Raw genomic sequence first — 19567 nt, forward strand, 5'->3', positions numbered from 1 at the left:
GCCGCGCTTATAGGGCAAAAAATTGGTGACAGGTTCCCTTTAAGAGACCTTTGATTACATCATGTCACATGACTGTGAATCATCAAAGGTATTTAAACAATCTTAAAGGGAACCTGTCAGCAGAAATTTTGCACTAAACCTAAAAGATTCCCCCCTTTGCAGCTCCTGGGCTGCATTCTAGCAAGGTTCCTGTTGTTTATGTGCCCCCTTTCTGACCTAAATAAAGACTTTATAAAGTGGTACCTTTTTGTATTTAGATCTTGATAATGGTACATGGGGGCGGTTTCTCTGGTGTCCGTTAGTCTGCCTCCCTGTCACTTTAGGCCGTACCCCATCGCGCAATTTCAAAGAGGTGACGTGAGGTAAGCTGGCCAGCTCTTGCACAGAACGGTGGAGGCGGCGGTGGAGGAGCCGGTGAAAGCGCGAGCACGAGATTATGGGCGGGTACTTGCTGATGAAAATCACAGCGCCGCCCATAATCTCGCGCATGCGCCGTGCCACTCTCGCGGGACTGTGCAATGTGCACAGTGTGACCACTGGTGACGTGTTGCGCATGCGCGAGATTATGGGCGGCGCTGTGACTTTCATCAGCAAGTACCCGCCCATAATCTTGTGGTCGCGCTTTCACCGCCGCCTCCACCGTTCTGCGCAAGCGCTGGCCAGCTTACCTCACGTCACCTCTTTGAAATTGCGCGATGGGGGACGGCCTAAATTGACAGGGAGGCAGACTAATGGACACCAGAGAGCCTGCCCCCGTGTACCATTATCAAGATCTGAATACAAAAAGGTACCACTTCATAAAGTCTATATTTTGGTCAGAAAGGGGGCACATAAACAACAGGAACCTTGCTAGAATGCAGCCCAGGAGCTGCAGAGGGGGAAACGTTTAGGTTTAGTGCAAAATTTCTGATGACAGGTTCCCTTTAACATTGGAATACAACAGCTGGGCTCACTAAGAGAGTGGGGGGCCCTCACTGTAAGTAGGGCTTATTTTTGGAGTAGCGCATATATTTTAAGCATACAACAAAAATCCAGTAAAATCATGCTAGGGCTTATTTGCGGGTTAGGTCTTATTTTTGGGGAAACACAGTATTGTTTTCTTTTTGTTATATTTTGTGGGGGTTTTTTTTTTTTTAGAATTTTGTTTTATTTTTTTACTTAATCTCTCTATAGGACTTTAACTTTAAATACTCTGATCATTGGTGTAATGCATTGCAATGTACACTGTACTGTACTGTCAGAACAACTGTTAAACGTTGCTATTGCCATGGTCTAATAGGACAACATAAGATCAGGAGGTCATTATTTGACCTCCTGCTGTAAAGGCAACCATAGAACTCCCATGATCACGTCGCAGGGGTCCCAATTGGGTGACAGAGGAGCCCCCTTCCTCTCCCAGGCATCTAAAAGCTGTGATTGCTATTGATCTGGTCCATCCACAGCTGTTAGAAGCAGGTCTTTGTTGTGTGAGCCCTCTCCATGCACTACTCTAGACTTGCACAGTATAAGTCCAAAAAGAAGGGAATTTTGTTTACTTACCGTAAATTCCTTTTCTTCTAGCTCCAATTGGGAGACCCAGACAGTGGGTGTATAGCTACTGCCTCTGGAGGCCGCACAAAGAACTACACTCAAAAGTGTAAGGCCCCTCCCCTTCTGGCTATACACCCTCCCGTAGGAGTACAGATTCCTCAGTTTTAGTACCAAAGCAAGAAGGAGGAAAGCCAATAACAGTTTCAAAAACAAATTCAATCCGATAACTAGATCGGAGAACTTAAGAAACAACGTGAACAACATGTGCACCCGAAAAAACGAAACCCTAAAAACAGATAGGGCGGGTGCTGGGTCTCCCAATTGGAGCTAGAAGAAAAGGAATTTACGGTAAGTAAACAAAATTCCCTTCTTCTTTTTCGCTCCTAATTGGGAGACCCAGACAGTGGGACGTCCAAAAGCAGTCCCTGGGTGGGTAAAAAGATACCACATGAACGGGCTGTCATACAGCCTCTTCCTACAGGTGGGCCACCGCCGCCTGAAGGACCTGTCTACCTAGGCTGGCGTCTGCCGAAGCGTAGGTATGCACTTGATAGTGTTTGGTAAACGTGTGCAGACTCGACCAGGTAGCCGCCTGGCACACTTGCTGAGCCGTAGCCTGATGCCTCAACGCCCAGGACGCACCAACGGCTCTGGTAGAATGGGCCTTCAGTCCAGATGGAATCTGAAGCCCAGCAGAACGGTATGTGTGAAGAATTGGTTCCTTGATCCACCGCGCCAGGGTGGATTTGGAAGCTTGCGATCCCTTATGCTGACCAGCGACTAGGACAAAGAGCGCATCCGAACGGCGTAGAGGCGCCGTGCGAGAAATGTAAATCCTGAGTGCTCTCACCAGGTCCAACAGATGTAAACCCTTTTCAAATTGGTGAACTGGATGCGGACACAAAGATGGCAAAGTGATATCCTGATTGAGATGAAAGGAAGAAACCACCTTGGGAGAAAACTCTGGAATTGGACGCAGTACTACCTTGTCTTGGTGAAATACCAGAAAGGGAGATTTGCAAGATAACGCCGCCAGCTCGGACACTCTTCGAAGAGACGTGACCGCTACAAGAAAAACTACCTTTTGTGAAAGCCGAGAAAGGGGAACCTCTTTCAAAGGCTCGAAAGGCGGCTTTTGAAGAGCAAGGAGAACCTTGTTCAGATCCCAGGGTTCCAATGGCCGTCTGTAAGGAGGAACGATATGACAAACTCCTTGGAGAAACGTGCGTACTTTAGAAAGCTGTGCCAAGCGCTTCTGAAAGAATACGGATAACGCGGAGACTTGACCCTTGAGCGAGCTAAGGGACAAACCTTTTTCCAACCCAGACTGCAGGAAGGAAAGAAAAATTGGCAATGCAAATGGCCAGGGAGAAAACCCTTGAGCCAAGCACCACGCTAAGAATATCTTCCACGTCCTGTGATAGATCTTAGCTGAGGATGGTTTTCTAGCCTGTCTCATTGTGGCAACAACTCCCTGAGATAAACCTGAGGCCGCTAGGATCCAGGACTCAATGGCCACACAGTCAGGTTCAGGGCCGCAGAATTCAGATGGAAAAACGGCCCTTGAGACAGCAGATCTGGACGGTCTGGTAGTGCCCACGGTTGGCCTACCGTGAGATGCCACAGATCCGGGTACCACGACCTTCTTGGCCAATTTGGAGCGACGAGTATGGCTCGCTGGCAGTCGGACTTGATTTTCCGGAGAACTCTGGGTAACAATGCTAGAGGTGGGAACACATAGGGGAGTCGGAATTGCGACCAATCCTGAACCAAGGCGTCTGCCGCCAGCGCTCGGTGATCGTGAGACCGTGCCATGAAAACTGGGACCTTGTTGTTGTGCCGTGACGCCATCAGATCGACGTCCGGCGACCCCCAGCGGCAACAGATCTGTTGAAACACGTCCGGGTGAAGGGACCATTCTCCTGCGTCCATGCCCTGGCGACTGAGAAAGTCTGCTTCCCAGTTTTCCACGCCTGGGATGTGAACTGCAGATATGGTGGACGCTCTGCTTTCCACCCACGTCAAAATCCGCTGGACTTCTTGAAAAGCTTGGCGACTGCGTGTTCCCCCTTGGTGGTTGATGTACGCCACCGCCGTGGAATTGTCCGACTGAATCCGAATCTGCTTGCCTTCCAGCCATTGTTGGAAGGCTCGCAGGGCAAGATAGATTGCTCTGATTTCCAGAACATTGATCTGCAAGGTGGACTCTTCCTGAGTCCACGTCCCCTGAGCCCTGTGGTGGAGAAACACCGCTCCCCACCCTGATAGGCTCGCATCTGTCGTGACCACTGCCCAGGACGGGGGAAGGAACGACTTTCCCTGTGACAATGAGTTGGGGAGAAGCCACCAACGTAGAGAGTCCTTGGCAGTCTGAGAGAGGGAGACATTCCTGTCGAGGGACGTCGATTTCCCATCCCATTGGCGCAGAATGTCCCATTGGAGAGGGCGCAGATGAAACTGCGCGAACGGGACTGCCTCCATTGCTGCTACCATCTTTCCTAGGAAATGCATGAGGCGCCTCAGTGAGTGCGACTGGCTCTGAAGGAGAGATTGCACTCCAGTCCGTAGCGAGCACTGCTTGTCCAGTGGAAGCCTCACTATCGCTGATAGAGTATGAAACTCCATGCCAAGATAAGTCAGAGATTGGGTCGGGGTTAGATGAGACTTTGGAAAGTTGATAATCCACCCGAAAGTCTGGAGAGTGTCTAGCGCCACCTTCAGACTGTGTTGGCATGCTTCTTGAGAGGATGCCTTTATAAGCAGGTCGTCTAGGTACGGGATGACCGAGTGACCCTGCGAGTGCAGAACAGCTACTACTGCTGCCATGACTTTGGTGAAGACCCGGGGGGCTGTTGCCAGACCGAAGGGTAACGCTACGAACTGTAGGTGCTCGTCGTGTATGACGAAACGTAGGAAACGCTGATGCTCTGGTGCAATCGGCACGTGGAGATACGCATCTTTGATGTCTATTGATGCTAGAAAATCTCCCTGAGACATTGAGGCTATGACGGAGCGTAGGGATTCCATCCGGAACCTCCTGACTTTTACGTGTCTGTTGAGCAACTTCAGATCCAGGACGGGACGATACGATCCGTCCTTTTTTGGGACCACAAACAGATTGGAGTAAAAACCGTGACCCTGTTCCTGAAGAGGGACGGAGGTCACCACTCCTTCCGCCTTTAGAGCGGCCACCGCCTGCAACAGAGCATCGGCTCGGTCTGGTGGTGGAGAAGTTCTGAAGAAACGAGTTGGCGGACGAGAACCGAACTCTATCCTGTACCCGTGAGATAGAATATCTCTCACCCAACGGTCTTTGACATTTGCTAGCCAAATGTCGCCAAAGTGGGACAGCCTCCCACCGACCGCGGGTGTGGGCATCGGAGACCGCAAGTCAGGAGGACGTCGTTTTGGCAACGGTTCCTCCGGCTGGTCTTTTTGGGCGTGACTGAGACCTCCAAGAATTTGAACGTCTCTGGTCCTTTTGAGTCTTTTTTGACGAGGCGAATTGGGACCTGCCCTGTCCTCGAAAGGACCGATAACCAGACTGACCCCTCCTCTGTTGGGGCTTGTTTTGTCTGTGTTGCGGTAAGGAAGAGTCCTTACCCTTGGAGTGTTTGATGATTTCATCCAAACGCTCTCCAAACAATCGGTCACGAGAAAAAGGCAAATTGGTTAAGCACTTCTTGGAATGAGAATCTGCTTTCCAATGTCTCAACCACAGAGCCCTACGCAAAACAACTGAGTTGGCTGACGCCACTGCCGTGCGGCTTGTAGCGTCAAGAACAGCATTAATCGCGTACGACGCGAATGCCGCCATTTGCGAGGTCAATGGTGCTACCTGCGGGGCAAATGCACGTGTGACTGAGTCGACTCGCGCAAGCCCGGCCGTGATAGCTTGGAGTGCCCATACGGCCGCAAAAGAAGGCGCTAATGACGCTCCAATCGCTTCATAGATGGATTTCAGCCAGAGCTCCATCTGCCTGTCAGTGGCATCTTTAAGTGCCGCTCCATCTTCAACAGCAACCAAGGATCTGGCTGCAAGCCTGGAAATTGGAGGATCCACTTTTGGACACTGGGTCCAACCCTTGACCACTTCAGAGGGAAAAGGGTAGCGTGTATCTTTAAGTCGTTTAGGAAAACGCCTTTCAGGATAAGCGTGGGGTTTCTGGATTGCGTCTCTGAAGTCAGCGTGGTCCAGAAAAGTGCTTAATGTACGCTTAGGGTATCTGAAATGGATTCTCTCGTGCTGCGAAGCTGACTCCTCTACAGGAGGAGCTGGTGGGGAAATATTCAACATCTTATTGATGTTAAATATAAGATCATTAACTATTGCGTCACCATCTGGTGTATCTAGATTGAGAGCGGTCCCAGGATCAGAATCCTGATCAGTTAAGTCCGCCTCATCACCCATAGATTCATCCCGCTGGGATCCAGACCATTGAGATGAATGTGAAGGCCCGTCATAACGAGCCCGCTTAGGCTGCCCGGGGCCATCGTCCGAGTCAGAGTCTTCACCCTGAGGTGTAGATGCCCGTCCCGGAGCTAGGAGCTGAGGGGGACCAGGGGGCAATACATGCACAGTGTCCGTGGTCTGAAGTACAGGCCTAGCTCGCAATGTGTCAAGAATTTGTGACATAGTGAGAGACATTCTGTCAGCAAAAGCTGCAAACTCAGTTCCTGTCACCTGGACAGCATTCACAGGTGGTACACCCTGGGACACGTCCAGCAGAGGTCCCGACTGTGCAAGCGCCGCAGGGGCCGAGCACTGCACACAATGGGGGTCCGTGGAGCCTGCCGGTAGAAAAGTCCCACATGCGGTGCAGGAAGCATACAATGTCTGTGCCTTGGCACCCTTGCGTTTTACGGGCGACATGCTGCTGGCTCTCTGCATGTGAGAGAGTCTATAGCCAAAGGGCGACCAGCGCTATGTAATACCAAGTATTTGTAGCAACAAAATACTAAGAATACTACGAGCACAGGAGGGGGTGAGCCCTGAGGGCTGCTTACCGCCCGCTGAACAGCGGGTAAGAGGCTGCAGAATGCCTTGTCTGGGTCTCCCCGGCTCCCCTCTGCAGCTCAGCGTGTCAGCAAGAATGGCTGCCGGCTTCTGTGGAGAGGGGCGGTCCGTGGGAGTTCCCAAACAAAAGTGCGGGAACAGTGTCCCCTCTGTGCTGACTGTGAGGGCTGGAGTATGTAAAAACGACTCCAGCCCTCAGCGCTGATGCACTGGCCAGCGTCCCGCCCCTCTCCTGACTGGCAGGTCTGTGGGCGGGAACGAACGAAAGCAGGCCGCAAAAGCCGGGGACTCGAGTTATCAGCGCGGCCGCCGTAAAAGCGCGGGCCGCGCTGAAGTCCCCGGCGCACCGCAAGTGCCAGCCGCGCCGCTGTTCGAGCGGCCGGCGCGACCGAGTTCTAGACGTGGGCAGCGTCCCGCCCCTCTCCTGACTGGCAGGTCTGGGGGCGGGAACGAAAGGAAGCAGGCCGCAAAAGCCGGGGACTGTAGTTATCAGCGCGGCCGCCGTAAAAGCGCAGGCCGCGCTGAAGTCCCCGGCGCACTACAAGTGCCAGCCGCGCCGCAGTCCCAGCGGCCGGCACGGCCTATTCCCATAAATGTGCCTGCTTCAGCAAAGCTGAATGAGGCCATGGCACAGGCGCCGCAGCGCTGATGTCCCCCGGCGCACTACAACACCCAGCATGCTGCGGTGTGAGCGCCAGATACACGGGGACACAGAGTACCTTGAGGAAGCAGGGCCATGTCCCTGATGTACTCCGCTCCATCCAGCATCTTCTCCAGGGGCTGTAGATGGAGCACGGTCTCTGTGCCTGGAGACCGGTAAATCCCACTTCACCCAGAGCCCTGTAAAAAGGGATGGGGAAGGAATCAGCATGTGGGCTCCTGCCGCCGTACCCGCAATGGGTACCTCAACCTTACAAACACCTCCGACATAAGTGGGGTGAGAAGGGAGCATGCTGGGAGTCTGTATAGACCCTCTTTTCTTCCATCCGACATAGTCAGCAGCTGCTGCTGACTAAAAACAATGGAGCTATGCGTGCGTGTCTGACCTCCTTGCGCACAAAGCTAAAACTGAGGAATCTGTACTCCTACGGGAGGGTGTATAGCCAGAAGGGGAGGGGCCTTACACTTTTGAGTGTAGTTCTTTGTGCGGCCTCCAGAGGCAGTAGCTATACACCCACTGTCTGGGTCTCCCAATTAGGAGCGAAAAAGAAAATTACATTTGCCAGGTGATTGGCAAGGCTTCACTGGGAGCTGTCATACACAGACAAACCAGTGTCAAGCTTTCAGCAAGCGTACTCCTTAGCCAACTCTTCTTCTGCAGGTGTATGTTTGACAATTAAATGCACTAGCATAAGGACAATCATTTTTGGAAAAAAGTGAGTAATTGCTTAAAAAAAAAAAGTCAAAGACAAGAAACAGGTCAATAATCACACATATAAAGGGTGCATATTCTCCAGTATACATACCCTCTCTCTGCTGACACAGCTCCCGATAATGCTGACGCAGCTTAAGAACCAGTTGTGACCGCAGAAGCTCCACTTCAGGATGTGGAGGTAGAGATTGACATGGCGGTGGTAGAAGGTGTGAAGCTGGAGGCGGATTGATCGTTATATTACTCTGTATGTCCAAATCCCAATAAACACTAAAACACATAAAAAAGAAAAATAGGGGGGGGATTATTACTGCTTCTTAATTTTCAAGAAAACTACTGGCTGCAGCAGGAGCCTCCCCCTATTCCCATCTACAGTAGAAACCTCTGAACTGCTTGCCAGTTAAAAATGTAATATAAGCAGGAGAATAACGCCATGTTCTCTGCAGAAATTGAAACATGATATATATGATATGAGATCTATCTCCAGCACTTCCATGGAAAAGTAATGGAGCAGAGGTGCATAAAAATGACCTTCACTCTACTCTAAATATGGTCTTCTGATGCCAATTCTCATGGTTGGCTGGGGGTCTCAGTAGTCAAACCCACAGTGATCAGGAAGTTATCTGCTACCCTGTGGATTGGAAATATTTTCACCTCTTGGTGCAAACCCTCTAAAGGCATTAGCCTCTTTTATTAGTTCAAGCTTTCTTTACAAACTAATAATGATAAGCGAGTATTATCACGCACAGTACTCGTAAAACAGTTGGACGCTCAGAAGGGCTCTATCCTGTACCGACTATAATGGAAGTTACAGAGGAACTTGGAACATTTCTCTGGAAGATCTCCCAGAAAAATGCTTGAGTTACCTATCGATATCCATTATACACAAGTTGAGCTCATCCGAGCGTCCAACTGCTCATTACAAGTACCAAGCACCTGATCATGGTAGTGCTTGCTCAATACTAGAAATTAACCATCACTTCTTTCCATAAAATGGTTTAAACAAATATTAAACATTTACAAAGTGGCGTTAAAGAGCATGTCTACTACTTCAACAGTAATGACCTATGTTTAGGATAGGTCATCAATGTCTCATCAGCCGGCACCCCTGCCGATCAGCCGTTCCCAGGTGGATGGAAATGCTCAGTTCCCGGAGCTGCCATGTCTTCCGATAGTGGCCACAGCCAATAACTGCACATCCGCCTCCTATTGATCTGAATGTGAGGCAGATGTGCAGTACCAGGTCGCGGCCACTGTCAGAAGATGGAGCAGATCCGTAACTGAACATTTCCATACACCTGCTCCCGCCACTGGGAACAGATGATCGGCAGGCGTGTTGGACCATGGCCAATCAGACATTGATGACCTAGTCTAAGGATAGGCTATCGATGTTAAAGTAGTGGACAAACTCATTAAATATCTTGTATTCTAGCAGGAGTAAATCCCGTCCCCAGCTGTCTGGTACAGCCAGGGGCTCAGGGAAGAGATTTATTACTGCTTCTGTGTTCACAATATCCATATGAATAATTCCTTACAATTTTATAAACTTTTATTCTCCTTATACATCATTTCCTAATAATGTAACTCACTCTGTAGCTTTTATAAGATTAGCAAATTGTTTTTCTTCCAAAGATACTCCTGGGACAGCTGGCGAACATGGCACGGTTGGTGTAGTTACAGGAGTAGTCTCCATCTACACAGGAAAAAGATAAGGTCAGTCTCAATCATCCCAAAAGGAAACAGTTTCACATCATTCCACATGTAGAAATTACTAACTTTGAGCTTTTTTGTGACATCAGGAACTGGCAGGTCCTCAGAAAATCTCCTCTTGGTGGGTTTTGTATCCTTGGGCGTTGTGGGCATTCCTCCTTCTGCAGGCACCGGTGCTGCATTAAGGCCGAGAGGATCCGACTGTCAGAAAAGACACAACATAATGATTTCTGAAGATTCTTCAGTCATGCAGGTATAAAATTCAATACGTACATTTCACTGCAGTCAGGCTGCTTACTTAACTATTCCAGTGGCTCCGGATGCTTCTTGAATATTAATAAAAAATGCTAAGGGAGTTTTTAAACACCAGCAATGTAGAGAAAGAAACTACAAAAATCATACATACGTGAAATACTAACCCTTACACAGCAGACGCTCTGTGGTATAGATAACATATATAGGCTTGCCCACTTGACACTCCCAGCCATAAAAGCTTTACAATCTGTTCTTACAAGCTGACAATGTATTGTGTTGAACTCCCGTGCCATAACTAGAACTTGCTAAGTTATAAAATGGAGCATCAGGCACACAAAAAAACACTTAGGGGTACTTTGCACGCTGCGACATCGCTAGCCAATGCTTGCGATGCCAAGCACGATAGTCCCCGCCCCCGTCGCAGCTGCGATATCTTGTGATAGCTGCCGTAGAGAACATCATCGCTACGGCAGCTTCACATGCACTTACCTGCCCTGCGATGTCGCTCTGGCCGGCGACCCGCCTCCTTCCTAAGGGGGCGTGTTGTGCGGCATCACAGAGACGTCACACGGTAGGCGGCCAATAGAAGCAGAGGGGTGGAGATGAGTGGAACGTAAACATCCCGCCCACCTCCTTCCTTCCGCATAGCCGCTGGAGGCAGGTAAGGAGATGTTCCTCGCTCCTGCGGCTTCACACACAGCGATGTGTGCTGCCGCAGGAACAAGGAACAACATCGTATCTCCTATTGGTGCGACATAATGAAAATGATCGACGCTACACAGATCACCAATTTACGACGCTTTTGAGATAGTTTATCGGCGCATCTAGGCTTTACACGTTGCGACGTCGTTACTGGCGCCGGATGTGCGTCACTTTCAATTTGACCCCGACGATATCGCAGTAGCGATGTCGCAGTGTGCAAAGTACCCCTAAGGCCTTGTTCAGACATGGCAGATCTGTGGATTTTTTGGGTGTGAGTTCTATACTAAAAGTCCATTACATATCACTTTAGAGAACCATTTGCTGCAAATATTCAGCTCCATGTAGGCCAGCTTGGCATAAAACAGCATGAGAATTCAGAATGCAGATTATTGTGCACATTTCTACAACTGAAAATCGATTCCATTGATCCAATTTGGATGGTTTTGGCAGGATCTCTGCCCTGCACTGACTTTAACAGGCACTATGCATTTACACTGTAGTGACACTAAAGGAAAACGGTCACGTTTCCCCACCACAAACAACAGTGAACGCTAGGGGTCTGAATAGGAGGGGGACAAGCTTATTGTCAAGGGAATCTTCTAAAGGCCCCGTCACACTAAGCAACATCACTAGCAACATTGCTGCTAACGAACAACTTTTGTGACGTTGCTAGCGATGTTGCTGTGTGTGACATCCAGCAACAACCTGGCCCCTGCTGTGAGGTCGTTGGTTGTTGCTGAATGTCCTGGGCCATTTTTTAGTTGTTGCTGTCCCGCTGTGAAGCACAGATCGCTGTGTGTGACAGCGAGACAGCAACAACTAAATGTGCAGGCAGCAGGAGCCGGCTTCTGCGGAGGCTGGTAACCAATGTAAACATCGGGTAACCAAGAAGCCCTGTCCTTGGTTACCCGATATTTACCTTTGTTACCAGCCTCCTCCACTCTCACTGTCAGTGCCGGCTCCTGCTCTGTGCACATGTAGCTGCAGGACACATCGGGTTAATTAACCCGATGTGTCCTGCAGCTAGGAGAGCAGGGAGCCAGCGCTAAGCAGTGTGCGCTGCTCCCTGCTCTGTGCACATTTAGCTGCAGCACACATCAGGTAATTAACCCGATGTGTGCTGTAGCTAGGAGAGCAAGGAGCCAGCGCTAAGCAGTGTGCGCTGCTCCCTGCTCTGTGCACATTTAGCTGCAGCACACATCAGGTAATTAACCCGATGTGTGCTGTAGCTAGGAGAGCAAGGAGCCAGCGCTAAGCATTGTGCGCTGCTCCTTGCTCTGTGCACATTTAGCTGCAGCACACATCAGGTAATTAACCCGATGTGTGCTGTAGCTAGGAGAGCAGGGAGCCAGCGCTAAGCATTGTGCGCTGCTCCTTGCTCTGTGCACATTTAGCTGCAGCACACATCAGGTAATTAACCCGATGTGTGCTGTAACTAGGAGAGCAGGGAGCCAGCGCTCAGTGTGCGCTGCTCCCTGCTCTCTGCACGTGTAGCTGCGTGCGCTGGTAACCAAGGTAAATATCGGGTTGGTTACCCGATATTTACCTTAGTTACCAAGCGCAGCATCTTCCACGCGGCGCTGGGGGCTTGTCACTGGTTGCTGGTGAGCTCACCAGCAACTCGTGTAGCCACGCTCCAGCGATCCCTGCCAGGTCAGGTTGCTGGTGGGATCGCTGGAGCGTCGCAGTATGACATCTCACCAGCAACCTCCTAGCAACTTACCAGCGATCCCTATCGTTGTTGGGATCGCTGGTAAGTTGCTTAGTGTGACTGGACCTTTACTAGTAAGGATTGTCTCAAGAGGAGAATTCCTTTTTTGTACAAAAAAGATAAAGAAACTGAATAGTAGTGACCTAGATCAGTCAGTAACAAGCACCAAATTGTAATTACATAAAACAAAATTATTTATTTTATTGTGTATAGAAATCCGCAGAGAATTTTAGGGTTCAGACCACAAATTGCATTGTGTTATATTTATTTATTCTTTTATTGACACCTGTCGCTTGGTATATTTCTCACTTGAGGCAGGTCCTCTATGACAAGCTGTATAGATGCTTATTAGGCATATTTATTGGCATAAAGAGGAATCCTTAGAGGGGCACTTACCCTGAAGATAATCCTATTGATTTGCTGTAGGTGACATGTGTACATGGCCATACAGGGAAAGCTGACTCAGGCTCTACGAGGTGGGCAGCTGCTGACAGGTCCACTTTATATAATACTTAAAGAGCATTCTTGTAGTTCAGCTGACCTCATATGTTAGAGGTCTAGTTTTATCAATACCATACTCAGCTATTTATGAGAATGTGCTTACAACATGATGCTTTCAGGGCTGCAATGTGCTTTTCTGTGCACAGGTCCCACCTGACCACAGGTTTTCTGACTCCTATCAACATAGGGATCTCTGCTTTGAAGCTGATCGTTTCCATACACCTACTAGATGACCAAGATTTGTGTCCATACTATGGATGCTAAAATGCACCCACATTATGGCCATCTGAATGAGGTAACTGTAGGCTTCAAGTACAGGTGAAGCATATCATTATTTCAGAGAAAATTCATTATATCACTTCAAGCCTTGTATACATAATGGCCCCAAAAGAATCGCAAGCTCTTTCACACGGTGTTCTTCCCCAGGTTCAGTGGTCCTATCGAGGCTTACATCCAAACCCCCCCCCCACAAAACAAGATTCAGAAGTATGCGCCTACAGGGCCATTTACTGTAATGGTAAAGATGGAGTCACTGTATGCTCTATGGTGCATTATTTTGGGTGTATACGCCTACTGGAGGAGGGCACCCAGATGTGGTCGTAGAAGGGCAGCGAACGATTATGGAATCCTGCTCTCCATATCGGGAACAGACAACAGAAGTTCAGACCGGACATTTGATAGAAAGTCGGATCTCATAGAAGAACAATACGCCCATTTCTATCCACTGTGTGTTGTACGTGTTTTTACTGACACATACAGTTGAATTGGCTTTTGTCATCCGTGCTGCCAAAAAAAACAGACATGTCTTTTTGTGGTTCACACAGCAGACGGTCCGTGTGAACACACAGACCTGTAAAGATCAGCATTGGTTATAATGTGTATGTGTGATATCTGTGAAAAAACGGATGCCACACATACATGTAAAGGGGGTTCAAGGGTTACTCTAAAGTTTGGTTAAAAAACAATTCTCTTTGTATATGTACCACCTACTCCTGTTACCTTGTAAACTAGTCAGACTGAGTTGGGTGGGATATGGCTAAACTTATTCTTGTGATTAAAGCCCAAAAACACCTACTACATGCAGCTAGCTGAGTAAAGATGTCATTAGGGCTGAGCGAATCCGGACTGCAATAGTATAGAGAACGCAAGCCCCTAGCCGGATTTATCTTGGCTGGGGATGAAAATTAGGAGGGACCCACTTTTTTTTGTTTTTTTTAATTATTTATTTGAATAAAAAAAAAAAAAAAAAGCCGCATGCACTTTCTCGTAGGCCAAAGTCACACTTGCAAGGGACTCGCACGAGTCTGACATTGCATCACCGGCACAGCCGCACACTTCTGACAGGAGCGTGCATGTGTTTCTGTGTACATGCACGCTCATGCTCAGAGAGCGCAGGTTGTGCCGGCTGATGTCATGCCAGACTTGTACGAGCCTGACATTGCATTACTGGCACAGCTGCACACTCTTCTGATAGGAGCGTGCATGTGTTTCTGTCTACATTGTGAGACTGTGACCGGGGTTATCTATGACGGCCGGTATGTCTCGCCCCGGTTGTGCTCACTCCATGATAGAAAGTAAATCCACTCTAGGGTTAATGCTGTTTCCCTACAGGCTGAAGGAAGGGTTAAATAGAATCAGGAACGAGGGCAGGTGTGCCGGGTGTGAGGGAGTGAACAGAACTCCCTGAGTTTTCTGCTGGAGAGGCACATGTATTGTGTTATGGACTTTTGTTTGGACATTAAAACCGTGTGCTGTGAACCTTAATGCCTGGATCCCGTGTCTTCTGCTGCGCAGCCGACCGTGCTACCTCACAACATGCACGCTCACCATACTGACCCGCAGACACTTGCACTGCTTTCCCCACCCACTGGCCGTCCTGGCGCCTGTGATTGGTTGCAGTCAACGGACATGCTACAACTCAGGGTGGGGGCGCGTTTAACTGCAACCAATTACACGCGCCGGTGGGTGGGCAAAACAGTGAATATTGAATTGTCATCTCCGGAAGGGAAAGGCGTGACCCGGAAGAAGTTTGCTGCAATGACACAGACTACCGGTAGCGTGCGCTCTTACCCCCCTATCCCTTACAGCAACATTTTTAATATCTGGATTCTGGTCCCCATTGACTTATATGGGCACCAGATTCCGGAGCAGATCGGGGTTTTTTTTTTTTTTTTTAATGATCCACCGGTCCCGTTTTTTTGCCAGTCCGAACAGCTCTAGTTATTCTGCAAGGAGGGCACAAAACTCAGGTGCTGAAATATAGGAAACCTTTGGCTCAACTTCATATCAGCCATCTGCCTGAGTTGATAAGTCACTGGGAGACAGCTGCTAATAATTACCGTAGCTCCTCTGCCTCATACACGCATTTACTTTACCAGCAGTTAAGCAGCTCCTGCATCTTCGGAAAGGTGTCCTCTCCAACCAATGATAAAAAGCCACAGCTCAACCGGCAATATCAGATGACAGAATGCTGTCCTGCAGTACTCAAGACCACTGCAGAGCTGCTAGCAGCGGATGGATGCTGGGTGTTATCCCATTCCCCAAAAATCTGGATATTAGGTCATTAATATTGGAGTAGTGGAAAACCCCTTTAGTAAAGAAAAAAATGAAGTCCTGGTTATCCCGGGGTTTTCCACCTTTGGGCACATGTTTTTTAAGAGCCTTTAGAGCTTACAATACATTTTTGCAGATGGGCTTCATTAACAATTGTGCATCAGTTCAATGTTTTAGCCTCTGTGTAAGTCCTAAAGCCCGCTTTACACGCTGCAATGTATCTTACAATGTGTCGGCGGGGTCACTTCGTAAGTGACGCACATCCGGCGTTGTAAGGTATATTGCAGTGTGTGACAGGTACGTGCGATTGTGATTGAACGTTAAAACGTTCATCGCATACACATCGTACCTTTCTCTAGAATTGCCTATCAGATTGTTCATCGTACCTGGGGTAGCACACATCGCAGTGTGTGACACCCCGGGAACGATGAACAGATCTTACCTACGTCCTGCGGCTCCCGGCCCACAATGCGGAAGGAAAGAGGTGGGGAAGATGTTTACGTCCCACTCAGCTCTGCCCCTCCGCTTCTATTGGCCGGCTGCCGCGTGACGTCGATGTGACGCCGAATGTCCCTCCCACTCCAGGAAGTGGACGTTCACTGCCCACATCGAGGTCGTATGGACGGGTAAGTACGTGTGACGGGGGTTAATCATTTGTGCGGCACGTTCAACAAATTGAACGTGCTGCACATACGATGGGGACGTTGCAAATCGCATAAAATATCGTATGCGAAATTGTGTAAAGCAGGCTTAAGACACATGGCATGAAAATTGGACCAAGTGGAGTGCGATAAAACATCGCATTCCACTCGGACCAATATTAGCCTATGTGTCAGCTCCCATGAGCGATTATTTTCTCAGCCCTAATCAGACTGAGAAAACAATCGCAGCATGCAGCGATTGTAATGCGATCTTGGTTTCCCTCGCACCATCGCACTGCACTCGCAGTACACCGGTGTACCGCGAGAGCAGAGCGAGAATCGCAATAGCCGGCTAAAGAGGGGAGAGGGAGATAAATCCCTCCCTCCCCTCCGCAGCACCGGCCCGCCCCTCCTCAGTGTCGGCGCCCTCCCCTCCTCAGTGCCGGCCCACCCCCCCACAGCTAAGGTCTGATCACATGATCAGACCTCAGTCGCAGTGACACTCGCATGACACTTGGCTCGCGCTGTGCTGCCAGCGTGAGCCGAGTGTCATGCGAGGATCGCAGTAGTTCCCCGGGTGGCCCCGATCTTACTGTATATAGCTGGCTGTTGCAGAATGAGTTAACTGATAATCTGTCAGTCAGCCCACTAAGAATGGCCTGACAGAGTCTGTAATCTTTCATTAATCTGTATTTTTCTAAGCTCCTCAGCTGACAAAAGAAAGCCTAGGTGTATGTGCACATGCTGCAGATTTGGTGCAGAAATTTTCTGCATGAAATCTGCACCTTCTGGCAGAATAGCACACCAGAAAACGTATGTGTTTTTGTGGGTTTTTGCCGTCCGTTTGTTTTAATGAAGTCAATGGATGAAAGAGCTAAAAAACGCAGGGAAAAGCGCACCAACAATTGACCTGCTGCAGATTATTCTCTGCACGAAATCTGTAAGTAAGAAATAAGCAACGTGTGCACAGCACTTCAGAATTCTCACTGACTTTGTTGGCATGAAGAGACATGCAGATTTGGGCCAGAAACTGCATCAAAAGAGTGGGCACAAGGCCTAAAAGTTAAAGGGATTTTCCCATGAACAAAGTTCATTTTAATCAATAGGAATAAATAATAATAATAATAATAACAACAATAATAATCATCATCACCACAATTAGATTGTTTAAAAAAATGTTCCTTTGATGAGACAATCTTATACACTACTCACAAAAAGTTATATAGAATAGATTACAATATTTGGATCTCGGGTGAAATTTATGGAAAATGTAAAAAGTTCACACCAAAGTGGTATTTTATCATGAAAGTTGGGCATTTATGTAGAAGCATGCAATGGTGATTTCCTCATCTCAAACAATTTGACACAAAAACCAACAACAGTGGTGGTATACCTCACCCCCAAAATGTCAATGTCTAAATAACTTGTCACATGGTCTTGAGCATCAAGTACAGCTTGACCACAATGTCTCCTGCTATTCACAAGTGGAGTTATGATCTGCTGAGGCATCCCACTCTTCTTGAAAAGCGGCCCTCTACTCATTGAGGGTCAGGGGTACAGCGTTACAAGACTCCACATGGCGACTCAGCTGATCCCATAGGTTTTCTATGGGATTCAGGTCTGGAGAAAGTGCAGACCTCTCCATTTGAGGTACCCCAGTGTCCAACAGCTGTTCCGTAATGATGCAACCTCGTTGAGCAGCAGCGTTCTCATCCATGAAGATGAAATTAGTCCTGTGTTGTTCATGCAGAGCCACAATGACTGGATTAATGATGTTCTTCAAGTAGTAGGGACTGGTCACTGTACCATGCACAAAGTGTAGGACAGTTCTATATTGGCTAGACACACCTGCCCATACTGTACACCATCAATGGCTCTTCTGGTAAAAATAGTGGCTGATGTATAGTGCTCTACTTGACATCTCCAACATTATTGGCTGCCATATCTCCTCAGAGTGAATCAACTTTTATCAGTGACCAGCAGAGGCCCACTGGTCCCTCATCTAGAAAGAGGCTGATGCCTGTGCCTGGTGGTGTGGTCAGGTCCCCTTGCTGGTCATCTAACAGATAGACCACGCTGATATAAATGATTTTGAATGGTCTGACACTAGAGTGCCTCTCACCTGCCTTAAATGTACCTGGTGTTAGGTGGCATTTCATTATCCTGTTCTGAAGGGCACTGTTCACAATGAAGTGGTCATCAGTGTGGGATGTGGTAAAAGGATGTCCACTTCTATGCCTTTCTGTGACTCTTCCAGTCTCTCTGTATCTCTGTTGCAACCTGCTGATGATACTCTTTGACACTCTAAGCTCAGTAGCCACTTCCATCTATCATCATCTTGCTTGAAGCCTTGTAATGGTACTGTTGAATAATTGTTAGGTATCGTCTTGGTCTCATGATGTCAAAATATGAACAGCAAAACGATTTTATATACCAATTCTAATTGAACCTCGATATTTATTGAGTGATTTATGGATCAAACACTTGTGAATTTTTCCATTAAGCTCCTGGTTAGCGAACAGCAAGTTGTGCAAAAAGTACGGAAACATTAAGTCACATTATGTTCACCTGGAATGGATAAAAAGCATTTTAGGATCATCCGGAGATATCATCAAAAAAACAAATATCCCTAACTTTTTGTGAGTAGTTTATGTGACTCTGCTAAGTACTATGTAAGGCCACGTTCACATGTTCAGTATTTGGTTAGTACTTTATAAGCAAAAAACAGGACAGGATCAATCAGTAAAGACGTACAATAGAAACACTGGCACCACTTCAGCTTTTTTTTTTTACCCACTCCTGAATTTGGTTTACAAATACGGAGTTAAAATACTGACCAAATACTGAACATGGCCTAATGTTTCGGACCGCACACGGAAGAAGGTCTGATCATACCAAGTCCCCTGGGCAGGGGAAGAAGTAGAAAAGTATACAGACATTACAGCATGGGATCACAAATTATTATTTCTCTAAAAAAAAAAAAGAAAAAAAAAACAAAAAACACAGGCAAGGGAAATGCTTTACCTCACTATAACAATCAGCTATGATCCGATGCTGAGCCATCTGTATACTCTTTTGCATCTTCCCTGGCCTAGGAGCTGTGGTATGATTGGACCATGTTCCACTACGGCCATACACGGCCATTACACAGGACCATATTTATAACATAATCTCAGCACAGGAAGATTTTTTTTTAAGGGAATCTGTCACATGTAAAAACGCTGTTAACCTGCAGATATGGGGTTATCTACAGATTAATAGCGTTCTAATCCTTCCTGGGGCCTGCACCATGAACCCCGCTGCTGGGAGGAAAAGAACTTTAATTCTCCCAGCAGTGTCACAGGTTTAGTCACTGCCATGTGTTTTGACAGCACTGGCTGTAACCACACCCCTGCACTGACTGACAGCGGCTCAGCATTAGAACCAGCTGTTAGTCAGTGTGGGGGTGATTGACAGAGGTGACTGAACCCGCACCTACGCCGCCCCAGTGACTGTAACACTGCAGGGAGGAAAAGACTATGTGCGCAGGCTGAGTATTTGGTGCAGAGCTTATCTGCACCAAATCTACATCTTCT

At 48.1% G+C, this 19567-nt stretch overlaps 1 protein-coding gene across 1 annotated transcript in view; it reads right to left on the minus strand.

The window, feature by feature from the left end:
* The window catches only part of PCIF1 (phosphorylated CTD interacting factor 1), a 199871-nt gene that overhangs the window by 149731 nt on the left and 30573 nt on the right, over positions 1-19567 (minus strand). Inside the window, exons 4-6 of the mRNA XM_075349755.1 lie at positions 9696-9830; positions 9509-9612; positions 8014-8189 (exon numbers count right to left, since the gene is read on the minus strand). Coding sequence (XP_075205870.1) covers positions 8014-8189; positions 9509-9612; positions 9696-9830 — 415 coding nt within the window. The remainder of the gene's footprint in view (positions 1-8013; positions 8190-9508; positions 9613-9695; positions 9831-19567) is intronic.

This window comes from Anomaloglossus baeobatrachus, chromosome 5 (genome assembly GCF_048569485.1).
Source record: "Anomaloglossus baeobatrachus isolate aAnoBae1 chromosome 5, aAnoBae1.hap1, whole genome shotgun sequence".
Taxonomy (NCBI): domain Eukaryota; kingdom Metazoa; phylum Chordata; class Amphibia; order Anura; family Aromobatidae; genus Anomaloglossus; species Anomaloglossus baeobatrachus.